The sequence below is a fragment of the Rattus norvegicus genome, chromosome 12, assembly GCF_021556685.1.
Source record: "Rattus norvegicus strain SHRSP/BbbUtx chromosome 12, alternate assembly SHRSP_T2T, whole genome shotgun sequence".
Lineage (NCBI taxonomy): Eukaryota > Metazoa > Chordata > Mammalia > Rodentia > Muridae > Rattus > Rattus norvegicus.
In genome coordinates this window covers 19,180,110-19,196,887 of record NC_141545.1, presented here as the reverse complement: position 1 = coordinate 19,196,887, position 16,778 = coordinate 19,180,110, and the positions used below count along the sequence as shown (strand labels likewise).

The 16,778-nt window shown below is 47.9% G+C and overlaps 1 protein-coding gene across 1 annotated transcript in view; it reads left to right on the top strand.

Moving 5' to 3' along the window:
* The window catches only part of Sdk1 (sidekick cell adhesion molecule 1), a 983,759-nt gene that overhangs the window by 845,868 nt on the left and 121,113 nt on the right, over positions 1-16,778 (top strand). Inside the window, 3 exon segments of the mRNA NM_001447264.1 lie at positions 7,580-7,689; positions 10,159-10,309; positions 11,325-11,562. Coding sequence (NP_001434193.1) covers positions 7,580-7,689; positions 10,159-10,309; positions 11,325-11,562 — 499 coding nt within the window.

Genomic DNA, 16,778 nt, shown 5'->3' with positions numbered 1-16,778 from the left:
GGGCAAGAGAGAGAGAGAGAGAAGCACAGAGAGAGAGAGAGAGAGAGAGAGACAGACAGACAGACAGACAGACAGACAGAGACAGAGAGACAGAGAGACAGACAGAGAGAAACAGAGACAGAGAGACAGAGAGAAACAGAGACAGACAGAGAGACAGAGACAGACAGAGACAGAGATAAAGAGACAGAGAATTTAACAGTAAGACAAGAAACAAAAGGAAACTAAAACTACACTATGCCAGAAGAAAGGCAGCCTCCAGGAGAAAAGGGCTCCACAAATCCTGCCCTTCTCAAAGCAGGCAGCCTCCTTGCCAGCGGAGATCAATCAAGGGCTAAGGAGAATCCCCTTAACAACTCATTAGCTTGCAAGAGTTCCGGATCTGCTCTGGGAACTGGCCTTTGGGCCTCCCCAAGCCTCTAGTTTCTTCCTGGTTGGGCTGTGCTTTTGCCAGAAATGCAAACCCCATCTGTCCCTCTGCCTCCATGCCCTCCAGCACCCCTCATTTGGGGAAGCTTCATTTGGCTCAGGCACGGGGACACCACTCTTGCGAAGTTGCAAGTTTTCCTGCTGACAGCGGAGTTTCAGCCAGGCAGGGTGTGGGGGGCTGGCAGGTTTCCATGGAGTTCTGAGATGTCTCCCCCTCTGCTGGGCTCTGAAGGAAAGGACAGCTGCTTCCTTGTCAGCCCTTCCTCCGTGTACCCTCCTCTCCATCTGCGTGAAGCCCCTGGGATGAAGTTAATGACTGTCCTTGGAGTAGCCATAGAAGTCCTCGGGGCGTGGGGTGCTGAGCAGACACCAGATTCCTCTAGCAGAGACATTCAATATCCTACATAGGCCACCTGATTCCCCCAAAGCTTCCCAGAGGCCCAGCTGAACCAAGAGACTTTTCTCATGCTCAAAACCAGAGCTGTGTAGAAACCGCTTGGCAGGGGTGACAGGCTCTGAGACTTCTGCTTGTTAAATGAATGCACATGTCCAAATGGGTCCTGCTTCCCGGCCAGCTGGTGCCAAATGCAGACCAGCCGTGGTGGCAGGCAAGCCACTGGCCCTCCTGAAGGAGCCTGCCACCTCCTCAGAGGGATTGTGCACTCCTTAAGGCAGTGAAGGACCTGCCACTGCAGAGCGGCGTTTGAAACACGGACATTTCAGCTTCCGTAATAAGCATTGTAAAATACTGTTTGTTGGCTTTCAGAGAATAAAGGGAGAAAGCTTTTCTAAGTCCCATTTTCCCCATGGGAGCTTCAATTTGTTTTATCATTTGAGTCCCGACTCACTCTGCGTCCAGTGTGCTAGTAGTCGCAAGTCACTTACTTCTAGAAGGAAGTTTACTGAGCCAGCGGAGCCAGGCGAGGATTAAAGAGTCCTGGTCTCCTCAGATAAAGACATAAACCTTCAGTCGTAGGAATGTAAGATTCTTTGCCGGGTTCTACAAGAAAAGCCAGTGGTTTGGGCTAGAATGTCTCTTTGGCACCCCATGCCAGCTACCCTATGTGTTGTTCTGGTTTTTAAGTATCACTCACCCGTGCATGTTAAATAAACAGGGCTGAATTCCAGGTTTTACACTGGACCCTTGGGCACAGTGGTGAGTGAAAGCCAATACCTACATGCGAGTGGAAATAATGGGCAGGCAGAACTGCTATGAAGTTTGCCATGTGCCTCTGAGGGCCACACTCAAGCAGGGTGGATGCTTTGCCATTAAAGGGCTGACTAGTAAATCTTCCTGGCAGGATGATCTCTGTTGTGTCTGTGTATCTCTGCCATGGAGTCACAGCTATTAGGAACATACAAACTAATGAGCATGCCTGTGTTCCAATAAAACTTTATCAACAACAACAACAACAACAACAACAACAACAACAACAACAACAACAAGAAAGGAGCCAGATTTGTCCTATATGAGCTCAAGTTTACTAGTAGTGAATGGTGGAGCCTTGTTTGATAGGCCATTTGCTGGCTGATTTCCTGAGTGTTGATTGGCCAGAAGCTGTCATGTCAAATACTAATCTGTGAAGTTGCTAAGCTACAGGTTAAGGCTATGCTGCCCTTGTAACCAGCTTTCTTTCTAACATCTTTATCTTCTTTCTTGCTTTACTTTATGTGTGTGTTCTGGTTTGTGGGTGTGGATATGAATATGCATATTGAGGCGACCTTACACCTCACGAAACCTGGAGCTCACTGTTAGAGGATCCTCCCCTCCCTAGCACTAGGATTACAGGCACGTGCGATCTCTAGCTTCTGGCTCCTTTATGAGAGTTTCCAGGGATCAAACCAAAGTCCTCATACCCGCACCGCACATACTTTACTGACTAAGGCATCTCTCCAGCCTGGAAATTCTTTCTTCTGCTGATGCTACAAACTTTGAGTCATATTCTCCTCCAATCCCACTTACCAACCTGCTGGGTCCCTCTTTGACAAGACAAATGAGTCTTTGACACTCACTTTATTCGTATGAGTTCCTTTGAGGAGCATAACCTGACCCTGTCAGAGGTGGGTGAAAGATAGCCTCAGTGTGCAGGATGCGGACATCATGTGCTGTCTGCCCTAGCAGAGATGGAGAGCATCTGGCTACTGTTCGTGGGTGTTTTCAGAAGGGGGAGCCGGAGAACAGGGGGTAGCTATCTTTAGAGGCTTCCAGAAACAATAAAGCAGGGGGTAGCTGCCCATGGAAGCTTCCAGAAGTGGGAGCAAGAAAGTAGAGGCATTTCAAGGAAGCTTCTGGAAAGGACGGACAGTTGCCTAGAAAAGGCAGGGGGAAGCAGACATGTTTGAACCATATTAGAGAGCTCGCATGGACAGAGGTGTTTAAGGCATGTGGTGCGTTCGGGTAATGACAAGCAGTGATTTGGGGACTGTGGCAGGCAGAGTCAGACAATGAGATGGTACCCATCTGTCCCACCTCCAAATCAGGGACATGCAGAAAGGGGATCAATCCAGCAGGAGGGAAAAGTCAGGGATGTGTGACCATGGGTCATACCCCAGTCATACTCCATTGTCCCGGTTGGCTTGCCGGGAGCCCTGAAATCCTATATTGAATGCAGCAGAATGAAAGACCGACAGCAAACTAGACATCCCTCCATAGTGTGCAGTGAAGACACCAGCATGGGACAGGGTGTTGGATCGCACTGGTGCTGTTTGCATTTTGATGTTGATTCCGGTTCCCCAAGAGGGGCGGATCCCAATAGGGAGTGAATCACTTGCTCAAGGTGGCTTCGTGTGGACCTTCTCCCCATTTTAACTTGTAAAATAAAGGCTAGAGCCAGTGGTTGGGCAGTGGAAGGGAAGGTGGAACTAAAAAGTTTTAGAGAGAGAGGGAGAGAGGGAGAGAGGGGAGAAAAAAGGATGAGGAGAGGAGGAGGTGGTGGAAGGAAAATGGAGCAGAAGCACGTGGCCTAGAGAAACCGCAAGTTATAAGGGATCTCATAGCCGGGGGATAGAATAGAGCAGTGGTGGATCTGCCCAGTCTAGGCGAGCAGCTTGGATTCATATTAATTGAGTTGGGTTTTCCTTGCCCGGGCTTATTTGGGTTGAAGGTTTACCTTCATTTCCAGCTCACAACACTGTCAGACTCAAGGGGAGAAGTAGGGTCCTGTCCTGCCCGCTTTGCCCCCCATAGCACGAAGCTTGATCTTTGTTGATGGAGTAGCAGTCCCTGTGCTCAGTGACAGGAGCTCGCTTGAGCTGCCAGTGGCCAGCCAGGCCTCATCCTCTCCTCTGAGTCGCAGCTCAAGGGTTACCACTTCTCCTTCAATTTGTTTGGTCACATGACAAGGTGGCCCTGAGTCCCAGAGCCACCACCCTGATCCATGTGGCAGCATGGATCCCCTGACCATGGCATGTAACCCCTGACCAGGTCATTTCTGGGGCCATCCACAGGGTCAGAGAAGCACCTAGGCCTAGGTAGCTGTCCCTAAGCCAAAATGGAAGACAGACAGAGTCAAACGTGCTGGGCAGGGAGGCAGAGGAGGACCCAGAGGATGCCTAGGACTACCCTTCATTCAAGGAGGGTTTGTGAAGTTGGGGCTGGAGGGTAGAGACAGCAGGGAAAGCGTTTAGTCAGGCTGCGGTGACTAGGAGGATCAATTAAACTCTGTGAATATCCACTGCCCCTTCACTCAGTCACAGAAGACCTGGGAGATAAAAGATATAGCAGTGGCCCTCTCTGCGGAGCTCAGGTGGCAGGAGTAGAGGCTAGACCTCCAGAGCTATCAAGGTTTGTGAAGATGGGAGCACTCTCCTGCCGCAGCCTTGCAGGTGGCCACATCTCTCCCTCTATTGCCCTGCTTCAACTGCCTCGCTCGCTGCAGAATCCCAGCCGCTCATTAGCTGCTCTGACCTGCGGCTCTTTCTCTACCAGGTGTTCTGGCCAGCATGCCACCTTAAATGTTAATGCTGCTTTTAAAACTTGAGATGAAATTCACAGAACACTAATTTTGCCATTTTAAAGAGGACAATTCTCAAGGTAGTAGATTCAGAATGTATTTCTACCTTTTCCAACTAAGTCTCAGCACAAGGCTTTTCTCTAAGAGCTCCTGCTTCCCTCTCAATCCACCCCTGCTCCACTCCCACCCACCCCTGCTCCCCTCCCACCCACCCCTGCTCCACTCCCACCCACCCCTGCTCCCCTCCCAACCACCCCTGCTCCCCTTCCACCCCACCCCTGCTCCCCTCCCACCCACCCCTGCTCCGCTCCTACCCCATCCCTGCTTCCCTCTCAATCCATCCCTGCTCCCTTCCTACCCCTTGTCCTTCCTCACTCCACCCTTGCTTCTCTCCCACCCCACCCCTTCCTTCTGAACCCTTCCGCCCCATCCCCAAGCATTTCAAAAAGGAGTTTCTTATGCCCTGTGGACTCAGGGACAGGCTTCTTTCACCCAGCACAGCGTTTGTGAAGTCTGTTCACCTGAAAGCCAGTGCCAGTGCCAGTGCCAGTGCCAGAGCCAGTGCCAGTGCCAGCGCCAGCACCCCAGGCCTTGTCATGGTGAAATAAGCTCCCTGCTCATCTGGAAATATTTTTACCCTTGGTCTGCGCTGCACAGAGCACTGTGAACTAGAGTGTACAAGTGCCTTTAGGTATATGCAGGTGAATACAGACGTGTGCAGCTTCACATAAGCGTATGGAGGCACATATAGATGTGTGTAGGTATGTACATGTATGCTACTGTACATACAGGTATATAAGTGTATGCCACTGTGTACATATCTGTGGATATAGTCATATATGCAGGCTTGTATGGGTACATAAATGTGTGTATACTGTCAGTCGTGTTCCGGTGAATGTGGGTGTGTGCAGGTGCATACAGCAGTGTGAAGGTATTCACATGTGTGTATATCCATACACGTACATGTGCATGGATATAGACATATTGCGCAAGTACAAATATGTGGGTACACTCATGTGTGCACACAGGTGAAGTCATATTCAGGTGCACGCAGGTGTGCACAGGTACCGGTGTGTACACATGTGCAGGAGCATGCAGGTGTGTGCATTAGTGTATGGGGTATGGTGAGCGCCTAGCTCCCCTTCCAGCTCTGCAGTGGTTTTCCTGCTTTAGTCTGGACTACCCACCTCTCAGGCTGCTCCTGCTTGTCTCCAGGAAGCAGGCCACTAGCATTCTTGCTTGCTGGTCCTCCTCATCCTTCATCCTTTGTATCATTTCTGCAACTTACCAAGGTTGCCGTGAATTCTCCCCCACACCCTCCCCTAGTGGCTGGCCACTGCCAACTCAGTCTTCTCTGTGAACTTGATGAGCACAAGACCTGCCGGGTCATTTAAGCCACTTACAAAGTATAAATGCCAGGACAGGGTTGATTCTGGCTGAACTGACTCTCAGCCCACCCTCTGTTTGTGCCCCATGATCCCCTGGGTCACACAGCCACAAGAGTTTCAGAAGTCACAGAGAAATCAAGGAGCCACAGGCTGGAAGACACCGAGGTGTCCCCTGGGAGTCTATCTGGGACAGCCCAGGTTGGCATCAGCAGGGTGGATGAAGCTGTGGTCGGCTTGCTCGGGCAAAGCCAGTGACTAGGGTCAGGTTAGAGGTCACAGGAAGTGCCAGTGTCCAAATGCTAACTGAGTAAGCCATGGGACATGATCCCAGAAGGAGAGGAGAATGCTAGGGGAGTCCTAGGGACAGCCCAATGGGGCCTCACGGGCCAACTTGGAAAGGACAAGTGTCTGTATACACTCCTTAGATTAGCTCTGCCCTGAGGTGCTTGCGTGGATGTGGGTACACATAAGTGTGCATGTACAACTATTTACTCTTGTATGTGTATGTATCCGAGTGGGTATGCGTGTGTTCATGTGTGTACATGTGTTTGTGTGTGTTCATTTGTTTATATTCACATGAGTGTGCATGTCCATGTGTTTGTGTGTGTGTATATGAGTGTATATGTGTTAACCTATATGGGTATACCTCTGTGTGTGTGTGTGTGTGCGTGCGTGCGTGCGTGCATGCGTGTGTGTGTGTGTGTGTGTGTGTGTGTGTGTGTGTGTGTGTAGAGACCAGGGTCCACCTCAGGTGTCATTTTTCAGGCACTGTTTATTTTGCCTGGCTTTGTTCTGTTTTGAGACAGTCATTGGTCTCATTGATTGGTCCAATCAGAGAGACCCAAAGAATCTGTCTGTCTCTATCTTCTAAGCTCCAGAACTGCACATGTGTGCCACCATGCCTGGCTTAAAAGTACATTGTGTGTATGTGTATGTGTATGTGTATGTGTATGTGTATGTGTATGTGTATGTGTATGTGTATGTGTATGTGTATGTGTGTCTGTATGGATAAATGAGTGCAGTACCACTAGAGGCCACAAGAGGACAAAAGATTCCCTGGAGCTGGCGTTACAGGGGGCTGTGAGCTGCCCGGTGTGGGGGCTGGGCACTCATCTTAGGGCCTCTGCAAGGCCCCGCATGCTCTAACTTCTAAGCCATGTCTCTAGCACGCATGTCCGGTTCTGAGGATCACTCTCAAGTCTCTGTGCTTCTGTGGCAGGTGCTTTACTGGTTGGGCCAGCCAGGCAGCCCCCAGGGTACTTTGTGGAGAAGGGACAAGGCCTGCATGCCTCCCTAATGTTAAGCAGAGACTCCACCTCTTTTGTATAATGTGCAAGGCCAGTGGAGTGTGTGTGGCTATGCTTGGGGAGGAAAAGATCAGGGCGTCCTGTGGAGCCAGCAAGTGATATAAATGGCTCCGGACCCCAGTGAGGAGGACATCTGTGCCAGGACTTCATCAGTGTGCATGGTGGGATCCTGCTGAGCCTTCCCTTGAGCCTCTTTTCCTTGTCAGATGAGAGGACAAAGCAACATGTCCATCATGCAGAATCAAAGCCACAGGACCAGCCCTCCTGAGGCCAAGTTCTCGACTGAGTTTTGAACTAAAACCCTCCCAGATGTTGTGTGTGCTGAGAATAACAGGAGCCCAAGTGTCCATGGCAGGAGAGGTGTGTGTGCAGGAACCAGTGCCTCCCATGTATGACATACATGGTGGCTCTGCTCAGCCCATCACACCCAGGCAGATGTGTACAGGACACCAGGCAGCCTTGTCACTGTGGTGAACCCAGTCCATCTCAGGATCTCTTTCCACAGGTCGGTGCAATCGGGGATGAGGAGGAGTGGGTCACCCTCTATGAGGAGGAGAATGAGCCTGATGCCCAGATGTTGGAGATTCCAAACCTCACGCCCTACACACACTACAGGTGAGAACCACAGGTGGGAAGCAACCACAGCTGGATGTGTTTGTAGTGTGAGAACCAGATGTCATATGGAAATTAGGATTCTCAAGTAGAGAGCTGGGGAGATGGTTACACTGGTAAGTGCTTGATTTGCAAGCATGAGGACCTGCATTTGGATTCCTAGGAACCCATTAAACCTGCCTGGGGGCCATGGCACATAGCTATCATCCCAGCACTGGGGCTTGCTAGCCGGTCAATCTAGTTGAAGTGGTCAGATCCAGGTTTACTGACAGACCCTGTCTCAAAAAGTAAGGTGGAAAATGATGGAGAAAGACACCCTATGCCAACCTCTGGATTCCACATGTGCACCCATGTTGGTATATCAGAACACACACACACTCACACAAACACAATAGATACACACATACCACCCAAACACACACTCACAGGGAATTCTATAAGTAGTAATAACAGTACGTACACAAAAGCCTTAATCAAGATACACATTTTGAGTACTGTTCCAGTTCATGGTTGGCTTTTAGGCTGACCACATGTTTACATCAAAGCATAACCATGGGAAAGACTCACTATTGCAGTGGTGAAATTACCAGGAACGGCTGGCCGCAGACTCCTAACAAAGCAGATGTCCCAGGCACCCCGTTCTGCTTCCCTTCTGTGACCCTGGAGTTACTGTTCTCACTAATCAAATGCTTAACATGGCATTTAACCTTTCGCTTCTGGATCCTGCCGCTTACCCTGGCAGTAAATCCCCAGCCTCCACAAAGGGGAGTGTGAACGTGAGCTGTTAGCGATGCTATCAGTTCCCGTAACATCGGCGCGAGAGATGAAATTTCCAGTTATCACCAGATGTTGAGTTTGATAATGTCATTGTTCTGCCAGGATGGATACATTCCGTGTAATCGTGGGAAGGAGGGAGTAAGGACAAGCAATTCAGAGACTGAAAGGTGAAATTACATCTTCACGAAGAGCATTTATTTAGCACAATACCAAAGTCAGAATTTTTTTTTAAAGACTAACAAGAGAGTTGTTTTTGATTCTGTTCACTTGAACACTCTTCCTAAGCTTATAGCAGGTGAGTCAAGATCCTCGGTCTTCAAAAGGAAAACACGGAGTTCAGTGAGCCACTAGGACTCAGGACTTGGCATGGGAAATCAACCCATGCCAATGACCAGAAACCACAGTAAGGAAACAAGTGCCCCTGTCTTAAATTCCCATTAATTTAGGAGATCTCTGAAACAAGCATTGTGTGCTCTTGGTTAGGGTTTTCATTATATGTAAATTCAGTTCAAATAATTATCAAGGAAGAAGACACGACCAGCTATGGTGGTGCAAGCTTGTCATACCAGCTACTGAGGAGGCTAAGGCAGGAGAATTGTAATTTCAAGGCCTTTCTGAGCTACAGAGTGAGTTCAAGGTCAGGCCAAGCAACATATCAAGGCTCTGTCTGGGAAGTTTAAAATGAGCCGGAAGCATGGCTCAACAGTAGAGCCCCTGCCTAGAATCCCCCAGTGAGGGGCTGGGGGCGTGGCTCAGGGGTAGAGCCCCTGCCTAGAATCCCCAGGGAGGGGCTGGGGGCGTGGCTCAGGGGTAGATCCCCTGCCTAGAGTCCCCCAGTGAGGTTCTCAGAGGTAGAACACTTTTGCTTAGCATACTAAAGGCCCTTACTTTCTAAGGAAGTAGAGGTCAGTCTTCAGACTGAAGGCCTCATGTGCACTTTTTACTGTGCTACACACCCAGATAGATGTAGACTACAGCAATGCCCTTGACCATTCAAAACACTGGACTTCAAAACTGTGTTTGGTGACAATATTGTGACATTTGGTTCTATTGAAGGACCTCAATCCCTGAGGCTTACCCTGAACTTAAGTCAGCCAACATCAACCAACCACTTAAACTTCTACCTATCATCTCCACCAAATCTGCTTCACCTGGGAACTAAATCAGCCTGAGTCACAGGAGACAACATTCTGAAGGCTTTTACAGAAAGGCACTCCTTTTCCTGTTGCTGTCATAAAATACCTGGAGAAAAGCAGCTTAAGAAAGAAAAGAAGGGTTTGTTCTGACTCTCAGTTCAAGGATGCGGGCCATGGTAGTAGGGAAGCTAATCCAGCAGGAGAGGGAGGCAGCCTGTTCACCAGCAGGAGGCGGAGAGCTGTGGCTGCCTGCTCTCCTTTATGTACACAGTCCAGAATCCCAAGTAGGGAATGGTGCCACCCACAGTGAGCAGGTCTTCCCACCTCAATGAATCTACTCAAGATAATCCCTGCAGGCATGCCCAGAGGAGCATTGACAATTAACACTACCCATCAAGGAGGCCATAGATGGGATCTATATTCTTCACCATCTCAATTAGGTGTCCTTGAGTCATGGCCACTGTGGTACAGAAGGACACATGTGTAGGGAGCACCCAAGGAGGCGCCGATCTTTTCTGTTGCCTTTTGGAATAATAACAGATTGTGCTTTCCCCTCCAGGTTTCGAATGAAGCAAGTGAACATCGTAGGTCCCAGCCCCTTCAGCCAGTCATCCCGGGTCATCCAGACCCTGCAGGCCCCACCTGATGTGGCTCCAACCAGCCTCACAGTCCGAACAGCCAGTGAGACCAGCCTGCGGCTACGCTGGGTGGTGAGTTAGGGGCTATAGGTAGAAGTTACTAGTTGTACCTTCCAGGTTTGCTGGGGAAATCAGAGCTTAGCCGTATCACATTCAGGTGGTTTTCCTCATCAAAGCTAATCCCATTATTAGACCACAAAGTATTACATTGCACGATTAGTGTAAGATCTAAGAACAGCCCTGGATTTCTTATTAATTGGTAGCATTGCTTGCTCTCTTCTTGGAACTCCAAGTGCTCTTTGAGGGAAGAACACAGAGAGTGCTAAGTGCAGGATCTTTAAGTCCTTAAGCTTGGTCAACATCGAACCAATACTCAATATTTGTAAGAGAGCCAGTCCAGTGTTTAATCAGAACATTTCTCCCCCAAAATTAAACCAAACTGCATTAAAGGAAATTATTTCCAGCAAAAGTCACTAAAAGAATTTTGTTGAATTGACAGAAGAAAAGTTTCAGGGAAGGTAGATCAGAAAGTTGTAGGGATGAGGTCAGGGAGATGTGGCTCAGTATGTAAAGCCCCTGTTGCCCAAGAGTGAGGACCTGAATTCAGATCCCCAGTATGAAGGCAGGCACGAGGGTGCATAGGTATTATACTAGCAGTAAAGAGTGGAGACAGGAGAATTCCTAGAACTTGCTGACAAGCTAGTCCTATAACCTTTGTACCAATGGCCATTGTGGTACAGAAAGACTCATGCATGAGGAGCACCCAAGGAGGCCTTGATCTTTTCTGTTGCCTTTTGCTTTGGAGTTGGTGAGCCCTAGGTTTAGTGAGAGACCCTGTCTCAAGAAGGACAATGAAGAGTGGTAGAGAAAAACATCCAACATGTGTTTACCCTCACAAATACATGTGTGTACAACATGTATGCAACCCAATGTGTGCACATGAACAGACACTAGAAAGTTCCAAGAAATTCACCTAAGAAACATGCTTTCCGTGGAGTTAGACCTATAGGATGGGTTTATTCTTGAAGACCTTCAATGTTGACAGTTATGAGGTGTCCACTCATGCCAGGCTATTGTTCATTGCCAGCCTCTGCCTGATTCCCAGTACAATGGGAACCCTGAGTCTGTGGGCTACAGGGTGAAGTACTGGCGTTCAGACCAACCATCCTCAGCTCTGGCCCAAGTCGTCAATGACCGTCTGGAGAGGGAGCTGACCATTGAGGAGCTGGAGGAGTGGACAGAGTATGAATTGCGGATGCAGGCCTTCAACGCCATTGGGGCTGGGCCCTGGAGTGAGCTGGTGCGGGGCCGTACACGGGAGTCAGGTGAGAGGGAGGTAATACAGGTATGGAGACAAGGTTCCCTCTGTGTCTCTGTAGAGATGGAGTTTGGTGGGCTTGGATTTCCACATCCCTGGGTAACAGAGTCTCCTTATGGCTCACCTGTGTCAGAATATAAAAGAGTCCAGGCTTTGTTGGTAAGCAAAGCTCTGTATAGGCTCTCTTAGTGTTTTGTTTTTGTTTTTGTTTCCCAGTTGCTGTAAAACACACTGGCAAAAGTAACTTCAGGGGCAAGGGTATTATTCGGTTAAAGGTTTGAGGTTTTGGTGGGGAAAGCATGGCAACAGGAGTATCAGGCAGCCAGCTACATTTGTATCCACAGCTGGTTACATTGTATCCACAGCTGGTCACGTTGTGTCCACAGCTGGCTACATCATTTCCACAGCTGGTTATATTGTCTACAGTCAGGGAAAAAAGAGAGCAGTGAACTCAGCTGCTTAGCTCCCTTTCACCTTCATACTCCATCCAGGATCCCAGGACAGATAATGATGCTGCCTCCTAAGAGCTTCTTTCCCCCTTAGTAAACACACTCAAAATAACTCCTCATAGACCTGGCCAGGGACTAACCTACTTCAGACAGTCCTTCATAGGTGTACCTAGGTGCTTGACTCCTGGATGCTTCGAGGGCCTGTCAAATCAATAACCTATAGTAACCATCACCTTCTCACAGCTGTTCCTTTGTATTTAAATGGTGCTGGTCTTAATTTTATGATTTTTAAAGTTAATAATAATGTTCACTATCAATGATAAAAAAAATCAAGAAGCAGAGTTTTTCTATGAGATGTCTTTAGTGTACCAGGCATCAAGCCCTTCTCTTCATAAGTGAATGTATACAGCATATTGACAGGGCTGGCTGCAGTAAGAAGAGGCCCCTAAATGGCTTAACGCAGTGGCAGTTGGCATCTCATTCATTTGGATCTCGGGTGGGGATCCTGTATGTTGGTGACTAGCTTATGCTGTGTCATTCAAGAATCCAAGGCTCTGGTATACCATGGGATTAGTCACAGTGCTGGGATTACAGGCACATACCCATCATGCTCGGTGTACACACACTCTCCTGGCTGAGCCACATCCCGGTCCCAAGGCATGCACAGTGTGAGTATGGGAACCCGGCAATGCCGCAGTGAGCATCCCTGCAGAGTCACCATTGTGTGATCAGTATACCTCTGTAGAGACCCTGATTTAAAATAGGATTTGCCAAGACCGGTCAGAGCTCTCTTCCAACTGTAGCTTTCATTAGATCAGCAAGAAAAGACAGACTCGCTCAGCTGTGATCACGTGGATGCCTTAAAACCCTCTCATCCTCCTCAGCTGGGTCTGTGTGACAAGGAAGGGACCTGGAGACTTTTTTAAAGGATAGTTTTTAAATCCAGCAATAAAATGTCTCTTTGAAGATACAGAACTTCTCATGGAAAACTAGAAAGTCATGAATTAAAAAGTATTTTTTGAAGTTTTAAACCTATCAATAGGCACAAAAGAAAAGAAAAACAAAACAAAACAAAATAATTGCTCATAGCAGCAGGAGCTATGCTGGAGCAGCCATTGTAGATCTTCCCTAGGTGTTTGCTTGTTCGTGTGTGTGCTTATCCCTGTACACAGGTGCAGGTACACATGTGTGAATGCACGTGACGGAGGCCAGAGATCAATCTCCTTTGAGACAAGGTCTCTCGTTGTCATTGAGCTTGTCAGTTAGGCTGCACTGACAGCCTAACCCCTCCTCCTGCCTCAGTTTCCCCAGCACTGGGATTATATTGAGAGCCACCACACCCGGCTCTCCCCTGTGCATGGTGTCTTTTCCCTGCATGTAGGTCTTATATGACTGGTACCTGCTGAGTCCAAAAGAGGGCATCAGAGCTCCTGGAACTGTAGTTATAGGCAGTTGTAAACTGCTCGGTGGGTGCTAGGAACTAAACCTGAACCTGAATCCTGTGGAAGAGCAGCCCATGCTCTTAATTGCTGAGCCATCTCTCCAGCCCACTGATTTAAAAGACAAATAAACAAACAAACAAATAATAAAAAATTACAAAACTATGAGCACTGAGACTCAAACTCAGGTCCTCATGAGTGTAAGGCAAGGATTTTACTGTCCGAGCCATCCTCTCAACTATCACAAGTTTTTCTAGAGCCCTCGATACCCATGCTGGATATAAAGGAGCCAGCCTGGAATCCATGGATGCTAGGGGAGAACCCAAAGTCCTCTTTGGAGGCAGTGCTCTTCTATAGGGGACCAAGAGTGCCTGCCCCAGAGATCTACCTGTGTCTGCCTTGGCAGCATAGAAAACGGATGAGCCCAGCACAGCCTGGGCCTGTGTTGAGTCTGGGTTCTGATATGCGCTGTACGTGTGCTCTGGATGCTCCCAGAAGAGAAATCAATGTACAAGTCTGACTGCAGAACCCAAAAGCACAAAGAACCACAACAAAAAGGTAGATCAATCAGGCTCCATCGAAATTAAAGTGTCAGGGCTTTAAATAGGAATAGAGGAAATATCATATAGGAAATAAAAAGACCCTCAACTGGAGGATTCCTCTCCAAGCGCTATGTCTGACAAAGGGTTCAGCTATAAATACCCAATACCTCTTCCCTCACAATGAAAAGGCAAATGATCCTATTAAGAATGGAGCAAATGCCTGCACAGACAGTTCTCCAGAGACAGAGACAAATGGCTAACAGGCACACGGGGAGGGGCTCAGCATCATTAGCCAGGAAGCAGATGCAAATCCAAGTCATAAGGAGATGCCCCTCCATACCCATAGGAAGGTCCAAACAGAAACCACAGCAGAGTGAATGCTTGCACGATGTGCAGGATTCAGAGCCTTGCACACCGGGCAGCGGTTGGCATTGTGCAAAACCTGAAATAGACTCACCACCCAACAGTGGCTAGCACACTCTTAGGCATACTCCTGCCTTGTGGCAACAGAATATGTGACAGGAAGCAAGCTTATGGGAAGGAAGGGGTGGCTGCAAATCTCAGTCCTGGCCACAGTTGTGGTCAGGGAAGGTGGACACGGCAGGAGTGTTATGCAGATGCAAAGAGGGTTCAGGGAGCCATGAGTTCTAGCTCCTCTTACGCAGTCCAAGAACTTAGCCCAGTGCTGACACCGGGTAATCAAAACAGTCTTTTCTCTGACACTTAAAAATAATGCCACCAGGGCCAGCTAGATGGTTCATTAGGCAAAAGTACTTGGCAGCTTGAGTAGTGAGCGTGTTCTTTCATAGCTGTGGAAGCCTGAGCCTGGGACCAGGTGTCCCGGGGCTTGCACCCTAAGGGAGGCTCTATCCAGGATCTTCCATAGCAGAACCACAGCCTCTGTTGCCTCCTTGGCTCATGCTTGCATCTCTGTGACCTCCCTGTAGCCCTGTCCTTGCATGCCTATAATGTCCACTCCACACAGCACTGCAGAGACATATGTCCAAGAGATGCTATGACCTTGAAATGCGCCCTCCTTCTTCAGCCTGGAAGTCCTGGGACAAGGGGTGTCCTTTAGGCTGAAGTCCAGGGAAGCCTTCTGCTCTGTTCGGCTTATCCTTAAACAGTGCATCTTCTGACCACTTAGGTAGTCTCCTGGCTCCATCCTTTCCTGTGTGAACAGACTTTGATATGTTAATGGCTCCAAAAACAAACAAATGGCAATGTATAAGAGTGTCCAACGTTTTGACATTGGGATATGATATTGCCATCTACATGTATTGGGCTATGTTCCCAGCTATCATGGGACACGTGTTGCATAGGCCACAGATTAGACAGATTGACGGAATATAAAATATTTATCTGTAGAGTTGCTGCTGTCTATATTCACATTGTATCTGATTCCATCATATCCAAGACAGCTGGTTCCAGCAAAGAAAACTCACCCTGACAAAAATGCCTAAATGTAAGAGAATTGTGTTACATGCACATGGGTCAAAAACTGTGAAGACTGCCTCCTAGGCGATTCCATAACAAAATGGTCATTTAAATGAAATACAACGGGAAGTGGGGAGGTGTCTGAGGACAACCTCAAACACCGCAAAGTAAGTTGCAGGTCAGACTGATACATAACAAGTACCGTCTCATGAATATATATATATATATATATATATATATACATATACATATACATATACATATACATATACATATACATATACATATACATATACATATACATATATATATATATATATATATATATATATATAAAGGCTGCTTGCCTTGCAAGCATAAGGACCTGAGTCTGAACCGCAAGCATAAGGACCTGAGTCTGAACCCCAAACCCCATGTTAACAGGTAGATGTTGTAGCTCATGCTTGTAATCCCAGAGTTGGGGAGGTAGAGACAGGATTGCTAGGGCTCTAACCTAGCCTAATGTGTGAGCCCCAGGCCATTGACAGACCTTGTGTCAAAACCTAAAATGGCTAAGGAACAAAACTCAGGGTTGACCTCTAGTTTATATATACATGGTGCACATGCAGTAAAGTGTACATACATACAGAGAGAGAGAGAGAGAGAGAGAGAGAGAGAGAGAGAGAGATACCTGCAAACCCATAGACACACATACATATTCACACAAGAGACACACATGGAGATGTACATGTATACTTACATACACACACACACAACACACACACACACACACACACACACACACACACACACATGCCACAATAAATAGAATGAAATATAGTTTTCCTAAGCCTTCTATTTCCAGGCCCAGGGCTGCAACCCAATAGTAGAGTATTTGTCAAGCATGTGTGAGGCCCCAGGATCTATCCCCAGTACTAAAAACACAGAATAGACAACCAAGTAGATCAACTTAGTTCTCTGTTTATCTGCAAAAAGCAGAGGATACACCTTCTTCCCACTGATCATTGGAGATTTAACTCAATTAGGAATCTGAGACACACACAAGTACTAGGCCAAACTCCACTGACCCTCCCTTCATATTCAGCAACATAATCCCTGGGGTCTGTCCCTCTGTCCATCACCACACCACTGTCCACTTCTTCTGTCCAACCGTCATGGACCTCCATGTCTAGCTAGTGAACTAGAATCCATCTAAAGTTGAGGAATTCCAATTCAAGATAAAAGCCTGCAGCTCTTTAAGTTAATATCCGAAACAGACGGAGAGGATTTTCTTGCTGGCCAGACTCAGGTAGAATTGAGTTCTAAATACCCAGGATTTATGGAATTTGTTGCTCATATTAAAGAGATTTACATATG